General features: G+C 38.7%; 1 protein-coding gene across 5 annotated transcripts in view; it reads right to left on the bottom strand.

The window, feature by feature from the left end:
- LOC131203014 (gamma-aminobutyric acid receptor subunit beta-1-like) overlaps positions 1-24488 on the bottom strand; it is a 249836-nt gene that overhangs the window by 220084 nt on the left and 5264 nt on the right. Inside the window, exon 3 of one of the 5 annotated variants that reach the window (XM_058192816.1) lies at positions 9553-9745. The exons of the other annotated variants lie outside the window; for them this stretch is intronic. Within the exon in view, the coding sequence (XP_058048799.1) occupies positions 9553-9681 (129 nt within the window). The 5' untranslated portion in view covers positions 9682-9745. The remainder of the gene's footprint in view (positions 1-9552; positions 9746-24488) is intronic. 5 annotated transcript variants of the gene reach the window in all.

Below are 24488 nucleotides of genomic sequence, written 5' to 3'. Positions count from 1 at the left end.
TCCAGACACTAGGACAGTACTTCGATAGCTTCGTTGGGGTGGCCCGGGGTGGAAAAGTACAGCTGCGTATCATCAGCGTACAGTTGGTACCTCACCCCAAAACCACTGATGATCTCACCCAACAGCTTCATATAGATGTTGAACAGGAGAGGCGAGAGAATCGACCCCTGCGGCACCCCACAAGTGAGGCGCCTCGGGATCGACCTCTGCCCCTCTGCCAACACCCTCTGCGACTGGTCAGAAAGATAGGAAGAGAACCACCAATAAACGGTGCCTCCCACTCCCAATCCCTCCAACCGGTGCAGCAAGATACCATGGTCGATGGTATCGAAAGCCGCTGAGAGGTCTAATAGGACCAGAGCAGAGGAATAACCCCTATCCCTGGCCCTCCAGAGATCATCAACCAACGCGACCAAAGCCGTCTCCGTAGAGAATTATAGTGTATGGTAAAGAAATATATTTTAAATATAGAAAAGAATAAAGAAATTAATTGAAATTAAGATATAAAACTGAAAAGAAGTAAAAAAAGAAGTATATTGTTTAAGAAAAATAAAAAAAATAGTCCAGCAGTTGAAATGTGAAAGGTAGTATGGTTTATAAGTGAAAACAATTGAAACTGAGATGTAAAATGGAATAAAATTGAAATGTTAGTAAATGATGTATCCTAATGGAAGAGAAAAATAATTATTGAATCGTAAATAAGAATTTAAAGAAAACAAGAGGTGGAAGCTTGTATTAATTAAATGGTTGTAAGGTAAAAATGGAATAAGATGAAGACAATGTTAATAATTAAAACATATGAGGAGAATTCTGAGAAATATATTCAATAAATGGGAAAATCGGGATTGTCTGTTAAAAATATTGAAATGAAAATGAATACAGCAATAGAGAGAGATAAGAAGGAGGAGAGAGATGGAAAGGGAGAAGGAGGGAGAGAGAAAGAAGAAAGAGAAGAGGAGAGGAAGAAAGGGAAGGAAAATAAGAGTAGGAGAGAAGCTTAGACAGGGAGGAAGTGTCAGCCTCCGCTTTAATTAAGTGTATTTCTCTTACTAGACTGTTTTACTGTTTTATTACTTCGTTAAAGATTTGCTTCTTCCTGAATGTCTTGCATGATTTATGGAGGAGAGGGGAGGTTTGTACTGTGCTAGCGTTAGGCTGACATTGCATTGTGTGGGGGAGGGAGATAGCCTTTTTAAACAGACGTTTGAACTGTTTTGGCGCATGAATGTAACGGCAGCTGCCTGCTTCACATTCCATCCAGAAGATTGACAGAAGGAGAATATCGGAAGTGAAACTACACGTGGCCAAGGAGGAAGATGACATTGGATAATAACTGTATGACCTCTAGTGGGGGGAGGGTTCAGGAGAGGATATGACTCTGTGGTTTTAATATACTTTCAGTTCTGGCTTTGCTTTCATTGCATTCAGACTTGTTTAGTAAAAATTATCAATTTCTTCAAAATGATGGAGTTGGGTCTTTATTTTCTTAAACATTGATCTGAGGAAAGCTTACAGGAAGAATGGAGGAGAGGGAGAAAGGAAGGGAAGTAGAGAAGGAGTAGGAGAGGAGAGAAGAGAAGAGAAGAAAGTAGGGAGGATAAAAGAAGGGAGAGAGAGGAATGAGAAGGAGAAGAAAGATTGCTGTAAAATGGGAAAGATGAAATGGAAGAAAGACAACCCCGAATATGTTTGAATATATCAGGATAAAAATTGAAATACATAAAAAAAATAATAAAAGAGAATAAATATTAGTAAAAATGGAGAAATTAGAACTGGGGGGCGAAGGAAGATGTGATTTATATAAATGAGCATGGAAATATGTATTTGGATATGTTAAATTGTATAAGATATGATATGGCCAATACTATGTTTGTAAATTATGTATGTGTGCAGGGGGGAAATTAAAAAATCAGTAAAAACTTGTTAAAAAAAGATTTCTGCAAAAGAAATTCAGAGATGATGGAATTGATGAATGATGGACTGGATTTTCTTGAAAAGATGGATGGACTTGGAGAATGGTTTTATTATATTTAATCAGAAAACAATTAACAAGAGATGCTGTGTTTTTCTTTACAGAGAGATTTTCTGAATAACAGACACCACAGAGATATTTACAACAGAGGCTTATGACTCTGCTGGGGAATGAGATGCAATTGTTGGGAGAGATCCCAAATAAAATTTTAAGGACAAGTTTTATTATTAAGATTCAGATAAGGATACTTGATCCTGAACAGGTCAGAGATAATGACTACAGTGATTTTGGTAGATAAAAAAATGTTGTTGGCTTTCTATGTTAAATACAATAATGGATTGTTAACAGAGGGCTTTGAAATATAACTATGCTGTTGGCTGTCAATTACTTTTTCTTATATATAGTAGATAGTTGACAGTTTAAATTGGTCGCAAATAGATATATAGAATTTTATAGAATCATATAATTAAACCTGCTTTGCAACAGGGGAAAGCAACCAATCTGGATTGGTTTCCTCACACCTATCATTCAGTTTTTTAAAAACCCTTGTGTGCACTTTAGTTACTAAGCCAAAATTTCAAAAAATAGTTGTTGTTTTTTTATTTACATTTATATCCCGCCCTTCTCTGAAGACTCAGGCAATTACAGACAATTATACACTATTACAGTGTATAAGGCAATAGTCTCATTCTATTTGTATATTTACAAAGTCAACTTATTGCCCCCCCAACAATCTGGGTCCTCATTTTACCTACCTTATAAAGGATGGAAGGCTGAGTCAACTTTGGGCCAGGCTTGAACCTGCAGTAATTGCAGGCTGCTGTGTTCTAATAACAGGCTTCTTTACAGCCCGAGCTACCACGGCCCTGTTTTTACCAAACATCTCCCTGTTGCACAGAACTCATATTGCTATGCTTTTTCACTTTATGTCTTTCTTTAAACCTATTCTTTTTTTTTATCTTGTTTAAAGCACGCCACTTATTAAAAAGACCGCTTAGTAAATTATGTTAATCTATACAATTATTTTACATGCATTCATTCTGGGAAGCTGGATTCTAAAATAGGGAGAATGCTGGAAAATGCAATGGGTGAAATGAATATGTTCTATGTAGTTATTTTTGTATTTCTGAGACAGATTGTGTCATGCAAGAGGTCTGTTCCCATGGCAACAGTTGGTGACTCATAATAGTTATGAAGAGACCCAGTAAGTGGTTCATCTTGGTTGTTTAAATGATGGCTACATACATTTTAGATTTCTTTTTTTTTTTATTCTCAAGAGGTGGAGGTTTAATATAAGTGAACCAGAATCACTTAGAACACAAATGAATATTATAATCCTCCTTTCAGAAAATAGCATGTTTCTATGTAGAAAAGAGTTGCTGAGTACAACATGGACAGAGGTGGGTTTCACATAATTTTACCACCGGTTTGCTGTGCACCAAAAATGTGTTCCACTTTAAAATTAGAATTAATTTTAATTACTTCTAATTAATTACTTCTAATTAATTAATTCTAAAATTAATTAGAATTCCGCTTTGAAAATGTGGCTAAATAGGATGGCATAGCGCAGGGGCAGGTGGGCCCACCAGCAGGTCGCCATACCGGCTCACCCAAACTCGTCCGAACCAGCTGAATACCACCTCTGAACATAGAATTTTGCTGTCTGTCCCTTTATAAAGATTATCAAAAAGATGTCTTTGCTGATAAGATAAGGTAGAGAGATAGCATTGAAAAAGACTGACCATGTATATGGGGAATAAATTATTTATTTGTGCATAAGGACAGTTCTGAATCAAATTAAAATCAACAAATCTACTAAATGCACTTTTAAAAAGTGAAGGGATCCACAAGTGGATGAATTTGTATTCAGAAATGCAAAAACAGTTATATAAATTCATTATAATTATGAAGAGGTAACAAGCCTGATTTACGTTTTTTGAAGAAAGAGTAAGATTACATTTTTGAAAATCCCAAATCCAGCTTTCTTGAGCAGAAGGACTCCAGCTTCCATTAGTATCAGTCAACATCATTACTAGCAAGGAAGTTGTAATTTAAAATATCTGGTTTGCACCACATTTCTTTCTTGCTCCAGCCTTTCCAATCATCTCCCTCTTTTCTTCTGATACAATAAACAGGTGGTTCTCAACTTATAACAGTTCGTTTAGTGACCTTTAAAATTACAATGGCAGTGAAAAAAGTGAGTTATGACCATTTTTCACACTTTTGACCATTGCTCCATGGTAACATGATCAAAATTCAGATGCTTGGCAATTGACTCACATTTATAACATTTGCAGTGTCCTGGGGTCATTGATCACCTTTTATGACCTGACAAAGTCAATGGGGAAGCCAGATTTACTTACCAACTATGTCATTAACTTAACAACTGGAATGATTCACTTAACAACTATGTCAAGAAAGGTTGTAAAATGAGTCAAAATTTTGAACAAAATTAGTTCACTTATTAAAACATTTGTTATGTCTTAAGTGACATTTGTCACTTATTAGTTCATTTATTAAGACATTTGTTATGTCTCACTTAGCAACATAAATTTTGGGCTCAATTGTGGTAGTAAGTCAAGGATTACCCGTACTTCTCAGATATTATTAGTCTCTCAATCAATAACTTTATATCCTACCATATTTCATCCTGAAACTCAAAGCAGCATAAATAGTATTTCCATATAATCTCTTATCCAAACATTGAACAAAGCCAGACCTTAAACCAAAGGGCCTTCATCACTCACATCAAATCCCCACAAATGATAAATGGATATACATTTATCACCTCTCATTAATAAAGCAATTTATTCCATTGGCATTACGATTGGGCAAGAAATACAGATACCAATTGCCTAAAGAAATGCAACTTTCATCATAATTTTCAAGGCCTAGGCTGAGAATATAGGATAATTTTCAAGGCCTAGGTGTGCAACCCACTGCTGGAGCTCCTGCCATAATGTATTTGGGGAATAAACGATAAGGAAACTTGAAAAGTTGAAACATTCCCCCCCCCCGTCCTTTCTTTGCTGTGCTTGTTGAACATTAATCTTAGGAGAGGTTCTAGTCTGAGACAAAACCCTTCTCCTGGATGCCATTGTTGAACCTGTCCTACTTCCAGGGCTCCATAGTTTTAGAGGGGTACTAAATAGTTCCATTTTTATCTATTCTGCATTTTAAAAACTCTTTATCAAAAGCAAAATGTTCCTGTATCAAGGAGAAAAAGAGATCCTTTCAAATTACTTTGATAGTATTTAAAGATCAAAACAGAGTGCATCAACCTTCAAAAGGTTGTATTTGAAACTGGCCTTCAAATCAGCTTGATTTTGAAACATTTTGGACACTCAGTTATCTCTGAATCACTCTAAGGTTCAGAGTTCAGTCTCATACTTCTCTCTTTGGTATCAGTTAGTATGATTTATGGGTTGGAGAAGAAGATGTGTAGTGAATATAAGAATACAGCCTAGAGAAAATTCCAGGATGGAATGAAACTTGCCTTATGCCAAAGTGGCATAGCCTTTAAGATGTTGGACTAATATGAGGGAGGGCCAGTTTCAAGCGTACATTTAGCCATTAAGCTCACTAGATTGTAAATAGGTAAACTAAGTGAACTAGGTAGGTCTTTGACCAGCATGTATACTGTACATATAACAATGTTCTACAGTACATACACCATAGAAAAATAATAACAACAATGTTTTAAAAGTTCAAAAGAAAGGAAAGAATTGGCTAAGATTTTGAAGGTTTAAAGAAATGCAATTTTATTGGCCAACAATTGCTGCTTAACTCAAATTTGGCTACATTATGGATAATCGTAGTCTTATGATCTGCTAGAAGATAGGTCCTGATAGGAGACATATTGGTGGTTGTCTCTCCCTGAGAGTTTCTTTACCAGTGACTGAGTTGGTGCATCACACAAGTTCAAATAGAAATTATAGCGCAACAAGATGTGATCCACATCTCCTATGTTCCAATAGTATTCCAATATTTGAGGGGCTGCCACAACGAAGAAGGGGTTAACCTATTTTCCAAAGCACCTGTTCTGTCCTCCTCCCCCTCCATCCGAATGATGGCTTAATTAGCCGGCTCTTATCAGCTCTGGTAACAAAAGAGCCAGCGTCTGCCAAGAGCCCTCGTTATCTTCCACGACGCTGATGAGTCACAAACTTCAGCTCTAGTCAATCAGTGGATTTGCCTGTTACAAAGAGACACACCAGCTCTTGCTGCCTTTTATATCCTGTGAGGTGTGGCTCCATGACTCAGCACTTCCTATGCCTGCCCCACCCTTGCTTCTGTTATTCCCTCCTAGGTTTCAACCATGCCTGATTGCTGTCAGCTGGGTCTGCAGGCGTGGCCTGGGGGGGAAAGAGTCAGGGGATGGAGGCCTCGTTATCTTTCACCTGGCCTGCTTCTGGCTCCTGGAACTGAGCCAGGGGAGCCAGTGCTCCCAAGGGAAGTCCTGACGGCCCTTCCCCCTCACTGTCCAAGTCACTTTCTGGCAGCAGGCCTGGCTTCGAGTCACTTTCTGGCAGCAGGGCCAGCTCGGGGGGCACAGACACAACACCTGGCCAAGGTGCACAACCACATACAAGATTGGGGTGAAGGTTACTGGTCAGAAGCAGCTAAAGTATGGGGAGTGACCCAAGTTTTAAGTGGAAGGGTGGCTACCTGGTATGTGTCCCTGCACAATGAAGATTCCCCCCTCTTGAGGAACTTTGACCACTTCATGGCGGCCCTGAGAATGAGATTTGAGGATCCGCTGGCAGAACAGAAAGCCAAAATTCACATGAGGTCTATCCGACAAGGGAGGAGACCAATAGCTGACTACAATCAAGAGTTCAGCGATCTGGTGCCTCTCGTGAGAGGGTGGTCTGAGGTGGCTCTTTTGGATATATATAAAGATGGTTTAAACGGCAATTTGTATAAGCTGTGCAGAGCGCGAGCATCCCTGATCACCCTTCAAGGGTGGTACACCCTGGCAGCGGAGATGGAGATTGATTTAGCCAAGGACTGTCTCCGAAGTGACCGCGCCTGGAAGCAAACCAAAACTCAGTTCCAGAGAGGGCCACCGAAGGGTTTTGCCGCAGCTGAAGATGGGAAGCAGAAAACCACAGGCTGTTTCAGATGTGGAAAGGAAGGCCACCGAGTGGCTGATTGTCGGACAAAATTGGCACCTAAGACGACCTGTATGGCAGAAAAGCAATGGCGCAGGTGGAAACCAAGACGCGAGAGGTCGCAAAGAGGGGAGTGGATGATGCCAAGAGTGCTCCTCCCGCCGAGGAGGAACTAGGGATTCCTTCCGGTCCAGATGACAGCGAGCCATCTTCCAAACCTGAAGAGGATCTATTGGTGAATTGGAAAGGGGGGGCCCTTACCGTCCCAGTGAAACTGTATGTCCCATCTTCGGGAATGCAGGATGAAATGCTAGCCCTTTTAGACTCAGGATGCACCCGGTGTGCAATCAGCCCGGAGGTGGTGGAGAAAATGGAACTAAAGCTAAAAACTTTGAGCAGGCCCATAGCATTTTGCCAGCTAGATGGGTCAGTGGCGGGGGGAGGCCCAACCCACTTTGTGACAGAACCCATAGAGATGACCATAGGAGAACACCGAGAAACCATAAACTTTATTGTGGCACCAGGAATGGACCAGCCAGTCCTACTGGGCCTCTCGTGGCTCTGGAAATGGAACCCGCGAATAAACTGGAGAACAGGGGTGCTGCGATTCCGCTCAAGGGCGCAAAAGAAGAGAAGATAACCTCAAAACCCCCTGACCCTGAACCCGCTGAGATACTAGGGTCGATGTTGGAATGGCTGGAGGGGGAGGAAAAAATTCCTAGAATATTGGGACCTATGAGAGGTTTTTAGTGAAAAGGCCTCTGGCGTGCTACCTCCCCATAGGCCTACAGACTGTGCAATAGACATCCTTCCAGGGGTGAAACTCCCGAAACTGAAATCTTACCCCATGACCCAGAAAGAATTGGGAGAATCGCGAAACTTTATAGATAAAAATTTGGAGCGAGGATTCAAAGGGCCTCTGGTAGCTCAGACTGCTAAGACAGTCTGTTATTAACACAGCTGCTTGCAATTACTGCAGGTTCAAGTCCCACCAGGCCCAAGGTTGACTCAGCTTTCCATCCTTTATAAGGTAGGTAAAATGAGGACCCAGATTGTTGGGGGCAATAAGTTGACTTTGTATATAATATACAAATGGATGAAGACTATTGCTTAATATAGTGTAAGCCGCCCTGAGTCTTTGGAGAAGGGCGAGATATAAATGCAAATTTAAAAAAAAATTCATTCAACCGGCCAGGCCTCGGGTTGCAGCGCCAGTGATGTTCCGGGAAAAGAAAGATGGCACTTACCGCTTAATTGTGGACTATAGAAATTTGAATTGTGTGTGCCTCATGCCTCTTAGGATGTGCTTGCCCACTTAGCCAAAGGAAAGTTCTTCACTAAGCTGGACTTACGGGAAGCGTATTACAGAGTGCACATAAAAGAAGGGATGAATGGAAAACGGCGTTCAATTGTCCCCTTGGTTGCTTCCAATTCCGAGTTCTTACATTTGGATTGCAAGGGTCCCCTGCAGTTTTCATGCAACTGATAAATGAAGTGCTCCATAAACATTTGTTTAAAGGTGTCCTTGTTTATCTTAATGACATCCTTATCTACACAGAGACAATGGATGAGCACATAAAACTACTAAGAGCAGTACATAAAAAATTACTAGCCGCAGAACTGTATGCAAAACTGTCCAAATGTGAGTTTCATCAAACTAAAATCGATTATTTGGGATTCCGTATATCCTCTGATGGATTGGAGATGGACCCTGCTAAGGTCCAAGCAGTACTAGAATGGGCTCCCCCTCACACCCGCAAACAGCTGCAGAGTTTCTTTTTTGCAAATTTTTATCGACAATTCATTCCCGTGTTTGCTGAACTTGGCATGCCAATAACCAATCTCCTGAAAACAAAGGGAAATATAAAACCCAAACCATCTTTACCCCTCGAATGGTCTATGGAGTGTCAAGCGGCTTTTGAAAAGTTGAAACGGCTATTTGCCTCCGAACCAATCCTGAAGCATCCCGACATGGACTCCCCATTTGTAGTGTAAGCAGACACCAGTGATGTAGCAGTGGGGGCCATTCTACTCCAAAACAATGCTGAAGGAAAGCTACAACCTTGTGCCTTCACCTCTCGGAAACTGACTGAAACTGAAAGAAGATGGGCAATTTGGGAAAAAGAAGCATTTGCAGTCCACTGGACCCTCAAAACATGGAGACAATTCCTGGAGGGAGCCAACCACCCCTTTGAGGTTTGGACTGATCACAAAAACCCTTAAGACTCCCAGAAAACTTTCCCCAAAGCAAGCTCGATGAGCCCAATATTTTAACCGTTTTAACTTTTTCTTGCAATTCATTCTGGGGGGCAAGAACTTCCTGGCTGACGCCCTTTCCCGTTTACCTCAGTACAATAGTGCTCGCAAGGAAGTGGCACGCCCTATACTCCCAGTTCAACAACTAGCTGCCCCGGCAATTATCCGTACCCAAGCACAAACCGATGCAGCACTACCAGATGATCTCACCAAGTTGCTGAAGGAAGCCTTAAACATGGACGACTGGTTCTTAGACCATTCACATGAGTGTACTCTTCGCGATGGACTGGCTTGGGTGGGGACAAAGTTGTATGTCCCTGCGTCTCTGAGGGAGGCCATACTTCAACGCTGCCATGATGCTAAAATGGCTGGACATTTTGGGTTCGTGAAAACATTACACCTCCTGAAAAGGCAATTTTTTTTTAAATTTTGTCACAACAGTATACACAAACAATTGTCATAGATAAAACAACACGTATTGAAGAAAATATATAAGTAAAAATATGCATCAATAATATTAATTTGATATAATGAAGGGAACAATAGGACAGGAACGGTAGGCACTATTGTGCTCTTATGCACGCCCCTTATAGTCCTCTTAGGAATGGGGTGAGGTCAATAGTAGACAGTTTCTGGTTGAAGATTTTGGGATTTTGAGTAGAGACTATGGAGTCAGGTAGTGAGTTCCAAGCATTAACAACTCTGTTACAGAAGTCATATTTTCTGCAATCAAGTTTGAAGCGGTTGACATTTAGCTTGAATCTATTTTTTGCTCTTGTAATATTGCGATTGAAGCTGAAGTAGTCTTTTATAGGAAGGATATTGCAATAGATGATTTTGTGTGTTAAACACAGGTCATGTCGGAGTCGACAGAGTTGTAAGTTTTCTAATCCCAGGATTTCAAGTCTGTTGGTGTAAGGTATTTTGTTGTTTTCGGAGGAGTGAAGAACTCTTCTAGTGAAATATTTCTGGACTCGTTCTATTGTATTTATGTCAGAGATGAGGTATGGGTTCCAGACGGATGAGCTGTATTCAAGAATAGGTCTGGCAAATGTTTTGTATGCTCTGGTTAGTAGTGTAGAGTTTTTAGAAAAGAAGCTGCGTAGAATTAGGTTTACAACTCTTAGGGCCTTTTTTGCTATGTAGTTGCAGTGGGCTTTGGCATTAAGGTCATTTGATATGTGAACTCAAGATCTTTGACAGGGTGGGGTTGTCAGTTAGGTAATGTCCATTAAGTTTGTACTTGATGTTAGGTTCTTTTTCCAATATGTAAGACTGAGCATTTGCTGGTTGAGATTTGGAGTTGCCAAGTTTTAGACCAATCGGAAATTAAGTCGAGATCTTCTTGAAGGGTAGAAGTATTATTAGTTGTATTAAATAGTTTGACATCATCAGCAAAGAGAACACAATAACTTGAGATGAGGTCACAGAGATCATTTATGTATAGTATGAAGAGTGTTGGTCCAAGAACACTACCTTGGGGAACGCCACTTTTGACAGGAACAGGATTTAATATAGCGTTGCCAATTTTGACCACTTGTTGTCTATTTGACAGGAAGGCATTTATCCAATTGTGAAGAGGTCCCGAAATGCCGTAGGATTTTAGTTTGAGGAGTAGTTTATCATGTACTACTGAATCAAAAGCTTTGCAGAAGTCTATGTAGATTGCATCTATTGTTTTTCCTTGATCAAGGTTGGTAGTCCATGTGTTTTTGCAGTGGAGGAGTTGTAGGTTACAAGACAATTTTTTTCTGAAACCAAATTGTTTATTAGAGAGAAGGTTGTTTGTTTCGAGATGGAGTATAATGGATTGGTTTATGATGGATTCCATTACTTTGCAAGAGACACAACATAGAGAGATAGGTCTGTAATTTTCAACAAGGATTGGATCTCCTTTTTTGAAGATATTTTTTTGAAGATAGGGATGACTGTGGCTAGATTTTTTTTTGGTGGCCAGGGCTTAAAAAAGACATTGAATCTTATATAGTGAGTTGGCACTGTCTGTGCAGCACCTAAGAGACCACCAGGGAAGCCTCCTGGTTTATTTCAAACAGTAGCCCAGCCAGGAGCCCCATGGAAAGAAATATCCATGGATTTCATAGTAGAATTTCCCGAAAGTGGAGGCAATACAGTGATCTGGATAGTCATGGACTTGTTCTCCAAACAAGTGCACTTCATCCCATGCACTAAAATACCTTCTTCAAAAACTTTGGCGAAGCTGTTTGTTCTACAAACATCTACATCTACATCTACATCTACATCTACATCTACATCTACATCTACATCTACAGACTACATGGAGTTCCAGAACGGATAATCTCAGACCGGGGGTGCAGTTCACTTCTCAATTTTGGGAAGAGTTTTTGCAACTGATAGGCTCCGCCCAAGGACTAAACTCCACCCACCATCCTCAAACTAACGGATCTTGTGAATGCTCGAACTCGGTACTGGAACAATATCTAAGATGTTACATTAATTATCAACAAGATAATTGGGCGGACCTACTATCTTTTGCTGAAGTAGCCTACAATAATTCTGTTCATAGCAGCACTGGGTTCACCCCATTCAAAGTGGCTTCAGGTCAAGAATTTGTCCCCATTCCTGAACTCCCTGAAGAAAAACCATCGATTCCATCACTGGCTGAATGGATAGAACAATTGCAAAGTACATGGAAAATAACACGCAAAGCAATAGATGATGCACATTGCGCGCACTAGAAACAAGCAGATAAAAAGAAAGCTCTAGAGAAAAAATTCCAAGTAGGAGATAAAGTTTACTTGTCCTCTAAATATTTGCAAACTACACAGAAATCAATGAAGCTTGGACCCAAATATGTGGGACTGTTCCCCATTGTGAAAATCATTAATCCAGTGACTGTCCAGCTAGAACTACCAAAAACCTTGAGAAGAATTCACCCGGTTTTCCATGTTAGCTTGGTGAAACCTGAACACACATCCCCCCTTAGAGCAAACCCTACTAAGCCCCCAGTACCGATCCTCATAGAAGGGGAACAACATTTTGAAGTTAAGGAAAATCCTAGACTCTAGAAAATATAGAAATAAAATCCAATATTTGGTAGCTTGGAAACATTTTCCTCTATCACAAGCAGAATGGGTTAACAAAGAAGATGTTCGCGTCCCCAAAAAGCTAGCACAATTTTATAACAAATATCCTGATAAACCCTAACATTTCTCTTTTCCTTTTCCAGGGCTAACGTCCTTTTTTCAAAAGAGGGCCGAATGTCAGCCTCCACTTTTATTTTAAGTGTATATTTACTTATTGGAGTGTTTTACTGTTTTATTACTTTGTTAAAGGTTTTCTTCTTACTGAATGTCTTACATGATATATGGGGGAGGGGGAGGTTTATACTGCTGCCAGCGTCGGCTGTCATTTCAGGTGGAGGAGGAGATAGTTTTTCAAACAGACGTGCAGAGTTTGAACGGGAGTTGCCTGCTTCGCATTCCATCCAGAAGATTGACAGAAGGAGAACATCGGAAGTGAAGCAACACGTGGCCAAGGAAGGAAAGGACATTGGACTAACACTGTTTGAACTCTGGTGGGAGGAGGGCTCTCGGGAGGATAAAATTCTGTACAATTACAATTAGTTTCAGTTCTAGCTTTGCTTCTCTTGCAATCTGACATGTTTAGTAAAAATTACCAATTTCTTCAAACTGATGGAGTTGGGACTTTATTTTCTTAAACATTGATCAGAGGCAAGCTGACAAGCTGGCTGGGAGTGCTCCTTTAAAAGAGGGCTGTCAGCTGTTAGTCAATCAGTTTAAACTATTTTCCTGTGCTGATTGCAGACTGGAGGGAAAATTCTCTCCTACATATTTGCATATCTAACAGTATAGGACAGGGGTCTGTAACCTTAAACACTGAAAGAGCCATTTGGACCCATTTCCCACAAAAAAGAAAATGCCAGGAGCCACTAAACCTGGGTGGGCGTGACCAACTCCACCCCCCCGGTGTCTCTCCCTCTCTTTCCCTCCCTCTCCTTCTCTCTCTCTCTTTCCCTCCTCCCTCTTTCTCTCTCTCTTTCCCTCCCCGCTCTATCACTCTGTCTCTCTCTCTTCCCCCTTTCTCTCTATCTATCTCTCTTTCTCTAGTCTCTCTTTCCCTCCCTCTCTCTTTCCCCCTTTTTCTCTCTATCTCTCTTTCCCTCCCTCCCTCCCTGTCTATGTCTCGTGCTCTCTCTGTCTCTCTTTCTCTCCCCCCTTTCTCTGTCTCTCTTTCTCTCTTTTTTCCTTCCTTTCTCTTTCCTCCTCCCTCCCTCCCCCCCATTTCCCACCCCCACTTCCCAACCCACACATCCAGGGAATAACTGTAAGGAAATTCGGCCACATTCTCTCAGACTCTGGAAAGATACAAAAATAAAGCTTGTGTTGGAAAAGGAATGACTATCAGGCTGTTATATCACAGCACCACGAGGTTGCCACCTTAGATCTTCACACGCATTTCAGAGAAGCATCATCCCAAGCAGCAGCACACTCACACAGGCACGCATACACATCCTATAACTTGGTCCAAAGTGGCCAGAAAATATAGTCCCTAAGTGCTCCAAAGATGCTTGGCAAGCAAAGTATGGGACGACACCACCACCCCATCACCAAGGCAGTGTCCACTGAATCCTTGCAAAACTGGGCAAAGGCAGAGAGAGAGGAGCAGATGGAGCCGAATCTCTGAATCTGCCTCTCTCTCTGTGTCTTTCTCTTGCTGCCTGATTGCAGCAGGAAACGGTGGGTGGCTTCTTCCGCACTTGGTTGGTGCTGGATGCATGACCTGCTCTCTGTCTCAAGACACTGGCCCGCCCTGTGCTGCGCCACAGCCAATGCTGCTGCTGTTGCCAGGGCCGAGTGGGGAGGATCACATTGTAGCTCCGCATCATAATGGGCTCCAGGAGAAGGAGGAGACGCAGTCTCCCCCATTGTGAAGCACACTAAGTTTCACTGTGCTGCACATGGCAGGCAGGCCATGGAGATGGTGGCAGCAGCAGTATCGGGAGCCACAACAGAGGGCTGAAAGAGCCGCATGCGGCTCCAGAGCCACGGGTTGAGGGCACCTGGTATAGGATCTCCTGCTTGAGCAGGGGGTTGGACTAGAATATCTTCCAGGTCCCTTCCAACTCTGTCATTCTGATTCTGATTTTTATTTTACTTCCAAGTCTACGCTATAGCACTGGGATGTCATCTGTGGTTCATCATTACCCAGCATTACCCAGGTCTGACTCTGATTATCTGATTGACACACTATTATTCCCATGCTCATTTTTTAATTTGGTTTTCTGTAGTACAAACACAAAAGACCTGGATGTGTTCTCAAGGTTTAGGCTGCTAGCTGGAGTTCATGAAGTTGCTGACTGATGGAAAACTGGTTTTACCTCATTTATAGGGTATCCAATTTTTTAGTGTTCTTTGCAATTTTTGTGTTAAATGCTGTTAACTGCCCAGAGCCACTATGATTTGATGGTGGCCCATAAACATCAATTTTATTCAATTAAAAAATAAATTTGCATATGAAATAAATTTGCATTGAATTAAAAATGAATAGACTTCCAGTCGGTGCCACCTTTCTCGCTGGGTGCCTAATTAAGGCACTCCGCACTGGATATCGTAAAAGCCGGTGAAAACAGCGAAGAACAGCTGTTCCCGGCTTCAATTTCCCTCTCTGGTTGAAAGAGAGAGAACAGAACAGCGGGGGGGGGGGAGTGGTAGATTCCCCTAGGGGCTTTGTTTTTGTTATGCAGAGTTCCGAAGGGTTGAATCCCATTGAATCCTGCTTTAATCTCCGGTCTTCAGCGCGCTCCTGCAAAAGCAGGAAAAGAGGAAGGTGTCCACCTCTGCTCAATTGATTTCTTTTTGTGGATTTCTATATGCAGACAGAAGAAACACGAGTGAACAATTATTGGATTGCAAGTATTTTTGATTTCTTGACTTCCACCTTTTAAAAAGAGAAACTTTTTTTCCCCTTGCTTTAACTGACTGTTTAAAATGGCGAGAGGAAATGAAAATGAAAGTAAAGTGAAGTAAAGTGGAAAGGAGCAAGCTGCGTAACTAAGAAGCTAGGAAACATTATTTGTGGATTGTAATGAATTGAGCTCTCCTATATTTAAAGGAAAAATCGTGTTTACTTGCTGAGAAAGTGAAAGTGAATGGAGACTTTATCTTATTGTGCTGGACTGTGGACTGTTGGATTATATTAGTTTGTTTAAGTATTTCATAAGGGGATTCTCAAGAACTTTGCCATGGAGGTTCTTTCAGAAGAATGGATTTGTGACTTTATACAGGATTATACAGAAAGAATGTATTTAATTATTCAAAAATACGAATTGATAAAAAATGGGGATGTTTTGGATGAGAGCTTGGAGGAAATTAACCAGTGTAATCAGTACTTGGAATATGGAATGGACGTGCAAGCAAAAACGGATAAAAATGAAAATTTGATTGTGAATAAACAAGATGATGTAAAGAGGCTTTTTTAAAAAAAGTTTAGATGAAATGCCTGAATCTGTGTTACAAGAGGCTGCCTCCCGAACCGGAAAAATTCACAGGATTAATGCTTTCCAAGAGTTCTCTTTCCAGACTGATGGAATATATAGCAGTAACCTGTGGATTGTTGGACATAAGGAACTATTAGGAAATATTGTGATTGACTTTTTAAAAGGAGTAATGAAGGAAAGACAGAGACTAATGTATCAAAAAAAATGGCAAGAGATAAAAGTATTATCCTTGAAAGCTTTTTTTGAAATATTAACAGATAAAAATATTAGCGTTCCTGAAAGGCTATATGTGAGAAAGATCTGGAAGGAATGGGTTGATTATATGTTTTACATTTATCATAAAAGACTAAATATTTGGATTTATATTGGATTTAGACGAGGAAGGACTAAAGTTGAATAGATACTGTAATTTCTTGTATTGAAATTATATAATGTGTTGTACTGAATTGTAAATAGAATACTCTCGAAAGATCTTATGTAAGAAAGATTGGGGGGGGAAATTATATGGTTATAGAAACTATAAGGGAGATATTTTCTGAATTGGATTGGATTTTTATGCATTAGCTGGTTTTAAATACTTTAGGATTAATCTGCTTTATTGATTTATATATTTTATTACTGTTAATTCTTAATTATTTTTTTTGAAGTATTTTGGTTAGGTAAGGAGGAAGTCAGAGCTAGAGAGGGAAAATTGGTATAATAGTTTTGGGTTATAGTTTAAATTTTTTTAGCATATGTTTGTTTTATTTTTAACTATACCTTGTGTTTGTTCCGGGAAGTCAGGGGGGAGGGGGGTTTGTGAAGGGAGAGAGGAGGGGGGCTGGGGGAAAGGGGGAGAAAATTTTGTAAAACTTTTTGAATAAAAAAAAATTGAATAAAATAAAATTACATTTATTGTAAAATAAAACAGTTGATTTAGGGGTGATTTTTAAACTAGTACAAGCTAATTTCAAATAATCACATCTATACAATTTTCCTATACTAACTCCCTTCTCTTTAGCTCCATTTTTATTAGTATATCAAGTAACCCCATCCCTTCATCAAATACTTCCTCTATATACATTAACATACTTTATATCACATTCATGCTAGAGGATTCTCTTCCTCAGATTGTGGTAGGGAGCAGAGATTAGGGAAACCTTAATAAATAATAGTGTTCAGCAATTAATGCAGATAATTTTAATTCAGTTAAATTAATATTAACTTACGATGTGCCAAAATATGATTTTGGAGGATTGAAAGATACCTTTTTAGTTCCAGGATGCATGAACAATGGAGTCCTAATTATATATTTTACGTAATTTTACATAAAAGTTTTTAATTTTACAATGGGTCAGGATGGCAGTACAGGCCATAAAAGCAGAAACTTCTGCCGTTTTCATGAATTGGGTTAGAATTTTAAAATTACTTTTTGCATTACAAGATAGAACATGTCTGTGCAGAAGGATTTCTTTTTTTCAAGTTTCATATTCAATAATGAGGGCTCAATACTTCATTTGAACAAGTGGACCCATATTACCTGCAGTTTACATTACAAGCATCAACATGGTTGCTGAAAGAAAGCATGCAGAATACTCACAAAAGGGATATCTTCTCATAATTTTCAAATATACACCACATATGTGAAGTGCGATGTACACAAATAAGGAAAACTGTTTTGGACTCTCACTTCTTCATACCCATATAGAGTTGTCTGAGAATACCACTAACTCAGTTAATGAAAAGTTAACAATGAAAAGTTAGTATGTTTGCAGGATTTGACAAGCCCTCAGATTTTACATCAAGATACTGCTGTGCCGAGGAGCCCTACAGGCAGAAAGTCAACATACAAAACAGAACATTATTTCCAAAGCATAAAAATTCTCCTTGTTTGTGGATTTTTGTTAACTATTCATAGAGTCAGAGAATGGAAAAGTTGAAAGGAGTTGGTGATCATTTACTGCAACTCCCCGCCCATGCAGGAATTAACTGCATCTCTAATTTATGCATATAATTTAATTACCAGGCTAGGATATGCAATAGAGATGTTCTCAGTCAGTTTCACTTTCTCCATTTCCAAAGATACAACATCTTTAGTTCTGTCTACTCTGTTAAAAAATGCATACACTTAAGTAAGGACTTACCAAAAATAATTTTGGTAAGTTATTTGGTAAATTCTTACAGATCAGTAATATTAACCTGCCATGGGGGTTCAGTGGCGTTTGGCCTTCAAGAGCATATGATTTCTGCCTGTCATATTGCTATTAAAGATTATGGGCCCTTCAGAAAAAAAGGGGCATTTCTAATTCACAACCATAAGGAGCTTGATTCCTTAAAGATCTAAACCAGGCATTGATGAGCTAAGCATTCAAAGCCCAGATAGAACATCTATCAAGTTTGCTTTCTCCATTTCTGGGGTCAGACCTTAGAGAAGAGTCTTAGATTGAGAAAAAGAATTCTTAATCTTTTTCCAAGTAAGCTGTCTGAATTTCTGATAAAAACTGTTCTTTAACTAAATCTGCTAACTATGGCAAGAAAATTAGGCATGGGCACCATTGGTTCTTAAACATTTTTCTGGTGTTCATAGTTTATCTTGTAGCATCAGCTTGCTCCACAAATTCAATGCAAATTAAGAGTTACCTCCTAGTAGCTTTCAAAATTTAGCTTCTGTTTAAGGAGGAAAAACAATCACAGTATTTTGAACATTTTGAACATCACCTCCATTTTAACCTTAAATATATTCTTAAGAATTTAATGTATATTTCAATATCTTTTTATTGGGTTTTTCAGATGCATTCAAGAAAATGTATTTCACATACACAATTCACTGTTGCTCTGTTTCCTTGGCATCTGCTTTTACCCTGCTAATTTCAGTTACAAGTCAGCAAATACATTCTCGCTTGAATAAAACTCCTGGAGGTTTTTAAAGCTCTTGTGGGAACCATTATGCCCTTTAAAAAAACAGTTCTTACAGTGGCAATGTTCTTTATATTTTGAAAAGGAGTTGCAAGGTAATGTTTCAAGTACTAGTGGAAAAACATACCAAAACCAAGATTGGGAGGGCATGGAAAATACTGTACATTTAAGTAATGACAATGCTTTTAATGTTAACACCATAGCATCACCACAGTTGTTATGTCATGTTGAGTCTAAGATAAAAAGGGAATTTCTTTGCACAGAGATGAATTTTTATGGATTTACCCTCTAAAAGTAGATGTGGAGATCAGAATGAAGATGTACAGAGGCTGCAGATGATATGGAACGGATGATAAAAATTCAAAATTAAGTCCAAGTGAGATGTAAACTGGAATGGATCAGAATATATTAAGCTACATCCCACCAAACTGGACAAATAATTTACATCATTTTCATGATGTGAGGATTTCATTCCTCACATCTCCCTTTATATTTAGGGTGGGTCCTAAATCTCCACCTGCCTATTTACTCATGATGAGAACAAAAATATAACAGTTATTATGACCAAATAAAATATTCATTTTATTTTTCACTTCCAATTATCAACCATAAACATGAGTAGATCCACAAGACAGATCTTTTACACTATGCACTCTGCCCCTTATATTTGTCAGCACTGTAAGTAAAATATAGCCCAAATGACAGCTATAAACGTTCTTAACGACCTTATCCTCCATGAATTTATGAAAACTTCAAATTGACAGCCATGCCCACATAGAATATATTATTAAAACTTAGTTGTACAAAAAAAAATTCCTGTTAACATTGCACAACAACCATTCAGATTTATAGAATTATCCTAATTCCAAACATGAAAGAAAAAGAATATACTTTCCTCTCGCCATATGCCTTCTTTCAATTATAATTTTTGCATCTCTATTTTGTCTCCCTAATGTTTTTCTAAGCTAAAGAGCCTGATACTTTGTGGAATTGTTTCAGTTCTTAGACAATTTCTGTTGTCTTTTCTGGGCCTTCTCCACCTATACCACATTATAATTCCCTTCACTCACATCTCAAATTCCTGCTGAATTAGTAGCAATTGGGGGGAATAAAAACAAAACAAAACAGAAAGCGGACATCTTCCTTCCCTTCTCCAGCAACTGTACAATGCTGCATAATTCTGCTAGATGTAGGTAGGCTTGGCCAACATTGTTTTTCTAAGGCGAGGTTCTAGACAGGAGAAGAAAAACACAGTTATCCTTCATATGCTGCTACAGCAAGACAACTACCAAGAAACCAGGAAAGTGAGGTGGAGAAAAGGGATTAAGAGATCATTGGTATGAAGGGAAATGGAAGATAAAAGCAGTGAAGTTCTTCACATCTTGGGCTGAAGAAAAGTTAAATGGCTGTGATGATCATCATGTATTTCAGGCAAACATTACATGTTATCACATCTCTCTGTGTAATTAAAGTTCTTCTCTTCTCGTTCCTTCCCATTCTACCACATTTTTTTTCTTTTAGGCTAAGCACTTGATGAAATTGATTCCCTAGCCTAGCGCATAGATTGCTCTAAAGGCTATACATGTTAATGGGATTAAGTTAAATAGTGTGGACGACAAGATAATGATGGGGAGAAGATACAATTCAAAAAGAGTAGAACTGATGAGTGGTTAACAAAAAATGGCTAATTAAAGCTGGAGCTTCAAAAAAAATCCAGTTAAAAATAAGCATGGCATAGCCAGTATGGCTACTTAAGGGTTAGGCAGATTTTAACCAGATTAAAAGGCATAAGCAACTCAAATAATAAAAAAAGATTTGGAATTTATGAGGAATATGGTGAAGAAATATAGTTGAAGAATGGATTGGATGTCCAGAAAGTTAGTTAGTGCAGGCAAGTTCAATTGCCTTATATAAATGATACTTAAGTGTGTCAATACCTTTTTATAGAAATGCATCTTCATAGAAGCAGAAGAAAGGAATATGCTAGTACCATGTGGATTATTTGCAATTACCAGGTTGATACATCATACATTACAGCAGAATGGTTGAACGTATGGGTCATCCTACAGGTCATAGCAAGGTTAAAAGGGTTATCTACTATGTTGTAAACTACATACCATGTTTCCCCAAAAATAAGACCAGGTCTTATATTAATTTTTGCTCCAAAAGACACATTAGGGCTTATTTTCTGGTTAGGTCTTATTTTGGGGGAAATACGGTACTAAATGTACCCATCTGGCTGACTATCTTAACTGGGGCTTATTTTGGGGGTAGGGCTTATATTATGAGCATCCTGAAAAATCATGCTAGGGCTTATTTTCTGGTTGGGTCTTATTTTAGGGGGGAAAGGGCAATAAATAATTAAATAAAACATATCTGAGAGAGATTCTTTAATCATGTTGTGGCAAAGAGATTGTCATTCCACAAATTCTTTCACCCTTGCCTTTTGGATAAGATCCCTACATTTTCCATCCCTCTGATCAGAAATCTAGAAAGAATTTTCCAGAAGGAATTCCTTTTCACTGAAACACTACTACAGTATGGCAACTATTAAACATAGGTGTCCATAATTTTAGATGCCACCACTCTCGGATGGGAGTGATGCCAATTTTACTGTAATTTGGCTGGTTATTGCTGCAAAATCTGATTGATTCATCAATGGAAGCTCAGTGTGGCTTTCTGTTTCATTCCTGCACAAGTTTTGTGTTATACATATCCAGAACATGCTATAGAAATACAGGCTAGATACAAAGCCTTTTCATTATAGTGGAGCAATTTCAGGGGGAAAGGGGGCACTCTCAGCAATATTAATGCAACCTATCCCAACCAGGTATCCTTCAGATATGATGGTCATACATACATACTTGACAACTGGATAGATTGGAATTATAGCAATGTGTCAGAACTATTAAAAACATTCTTGCATCTCATGGTATAAAGCAATGTCTTCATACTTTGATTAAGGTATGGATGAGCAATTAAGGGAGGAAAAATGATCTTGTAATCTTAGAAAAGAGGAAAGTTTGAGAAAGAAACTAAAATAATCCCAGTTTGGTGTAAGAGGGGGCAGAAGAAATCTCTATCAAACTTTGAAGATGCTGTTATTATACCCCACAAAAATACAGTAGACTTCCTAAAATCATTAAGTGTCTATTTCTATTGCTAGCTTATCTCAAAAGGCTATCTTCCTTTCTTGAAGATATGTACATCTACCAGTAGTATCTTTAACCTTTAAGCTCTATCTTTGAAGAATATAAAATATTAAAGAGAGGTGCATACTTTGGATGTATCTTGTAACAAAGGCAGGTATATTTAAAGTAATATCAGAATGCTTCTGCAATATATAAAAGCAAAGAAAGAAAAAAAATTGGTTGAAAGTAAGAAAAATAATGTTTTTTTCTCACTCACATCACACTGAATCTAACTTTAGCAGAAGTGGCACTCTTTAAAGATCTGCAATAAATCCAGTATGCTGATAGCTGCAGGATTATGGGCCATTTAGACCAATTCAACCACCATAGGATAGGAACTCATTATGTATATTGGTTTCACCTTATCAAGGCTGGAAAAAATGGGAACGCATGGTACAGATTAGACAATTTATGACTCATATTCTCAAGATCTAGATAAAATATTGCTGGGACAACAATGCAAACAAATCCGATAAAGCTCTTAAGAATCACATAATAAAATTCTGGGTACACACCAATTCTTAGTCAGATTAATAAAAACTTCAAAGCTTCTAGATATTCATAGACCTCATTTGTAACAAGGCCTTTAACTCTGCTAGGGCCTACAGTAATTTAATTTGCAATCACATGTTCAGGCAAGGAAAATAAAACAAAATCATGTTAGACTAAACCAAACATTATTGGTCTATCTAAAGAACAGATCGTCCAATTTGTCATTTCTGCACTTTGTAATTAAATTATTGTTTTCACCCTGGGTAAGCAGGCATTTTAAGTATGGTCCTTGGATAATCATAATTCTATTGAGGAGAATAAATATTTCACTGTAACTATTTCTCTCTTAATCAGTTCATCAACGTAAAAACACTGGAAGTTACTGCAGCACAGATAATAAAATAAGCCAATTATTACAGCACTCTGGCCTGAAGCCAATAATCTTTGAATTATTTCAAAAGCTTGCTTGTGATTTAAGAAGTTGGTGCTGTGGAATTATGCAGGAAACAGCATATATCTTACATGTTTGTGGACATAAAAGAAGAGGCTAAAGCAAAAATTTGCTATAGCAATAACTTTCAAAAATGTAGCAATCCTATAGTAAAAGGTTCCTGTTCCAATATTATCTTTCTGCATATGGAATCTGGAAACCCAGAGCAAAGAAAAGATGGAAAGTCTGAATGGATAAAAGGAAAGTGGAAGGGAAGAGTATCTTTGCATTTGCAACCATGAACACTAAAGATCATCTTGACCATCTATTTATTTTTAAAATTTAGAAACTGCCCAGCTCCCCTCCAAAGGGATTCTGTGCAATGTACAAATAAACTATAAAAACTGTAAGTAAATATATGCGGAGGCAAAGATGGATAAATGCAAAGTTAAGAAGGCAAGGGGAGGGTTTTCAGGGCACTAACCAAGCCCATGGCTGTGTGCTCCTTTGTGAGCCCCCCAAGCAAGATGGCAGAATCAGGTTTTCAGACATCTCTGAAAAGCCAAAAGAGTGAGGAGTTCGCCTCACCTCTGGAGGGAGGATGTTATAAAGGGTGGAGGCAATGGCTGACAGTTCTCTTTCTGAACCTTTCTGGAGATGTGCTGAGATGCTTTTGTTCTCAGTAGCCTTAGTTCCTTAGATATTATTTCTTACTGTGGTTTTGATACTTTAGGATGACACTTATTTATTTTAATTTAATTTATTTTTTTATTTTATATTTATTTCTGTTTTTTAAAAAAATCCTGGAGCACCAGGGAAGTACCTGAGGATTGGAAAAGAACTGATGTGCTTCCCATCTTCAAGAAAAACGGAAAAACAGACCCAGGAAATTACAGACCAATGAATAACATCAATACCTGGAAAGATCATAGAAAAGATAAAAATAATAAAAAAAGATCTGCAAACAATTAGAAGCAAATAAAGTTATAACTAGTAGCCAGCACAGGTTTGTTAAAAACAGATCAATGCAAAGCAATCTTATTTCATTCTTTAAACCAGATAAATGCTGTGGACATAGTATACTTAGATTTTAGAATAGAATAGACTAGAATAGATTTTTTTTTTTATTGGCCAAGTGTGATTGGACACACAAGGGATTTGTCTTGGTGCATATGCTCTCAGTGTACATAAAAGAAAAGATACGTTCATCGAGGTACAACATTTACAACACAATTGATGGTCAATATATCAATATAAACCATAAGGATTGCCAGCAACAAGTTATAGTCATACAGTCATAAGTAGAAAGAGATTGGTGATGGGAACTATGAAACAATTAATAGTAGTGCAGATTCAGTAAATAGTCTGACAGTGTTGATGGAATTATTTGTTTAGCAGAGTGATGGCCTTCGGGAAAAAACTGTTCTTGTGTCTAGTTGTTCTGGTGTGCAGTGCTCTATAGCGTCGTTTTGAGGGTAGGAGTTGAAACAGTTTATGTCCAGGATGCGAGTGATCTGCAAATATTTTCATGGCCCTCTTCTTGATTCGTGCAGTATACAGGTCCTCAATGGAAGGCAGGTTGGTAGCAATTATTTTTTCTGCAGTTCTAATTATCCTCTGAAGTCTGTGTTTTTCTTGT

Source organism: Ahaetulla prasina, chromosome 8, assembly GCF_028640845.1.
Source record: "Ahaetulla prasina isolate Xishuangbanna chromosome 8, ASM2864084v1, whole genome shotgun sequence".
Taxonomy (NCBI): domain Eukaryota; kingdom Metazoa; phylum Chordata; class Lepidosauria; order Squamata; family Colubridae; genus Ahaetulla; species Ahaetulla prasina.
Note: the sequence above shows the minus strand (reverse complement) of the source record. Positions and strands in the feature narration are given on the sequence as shown.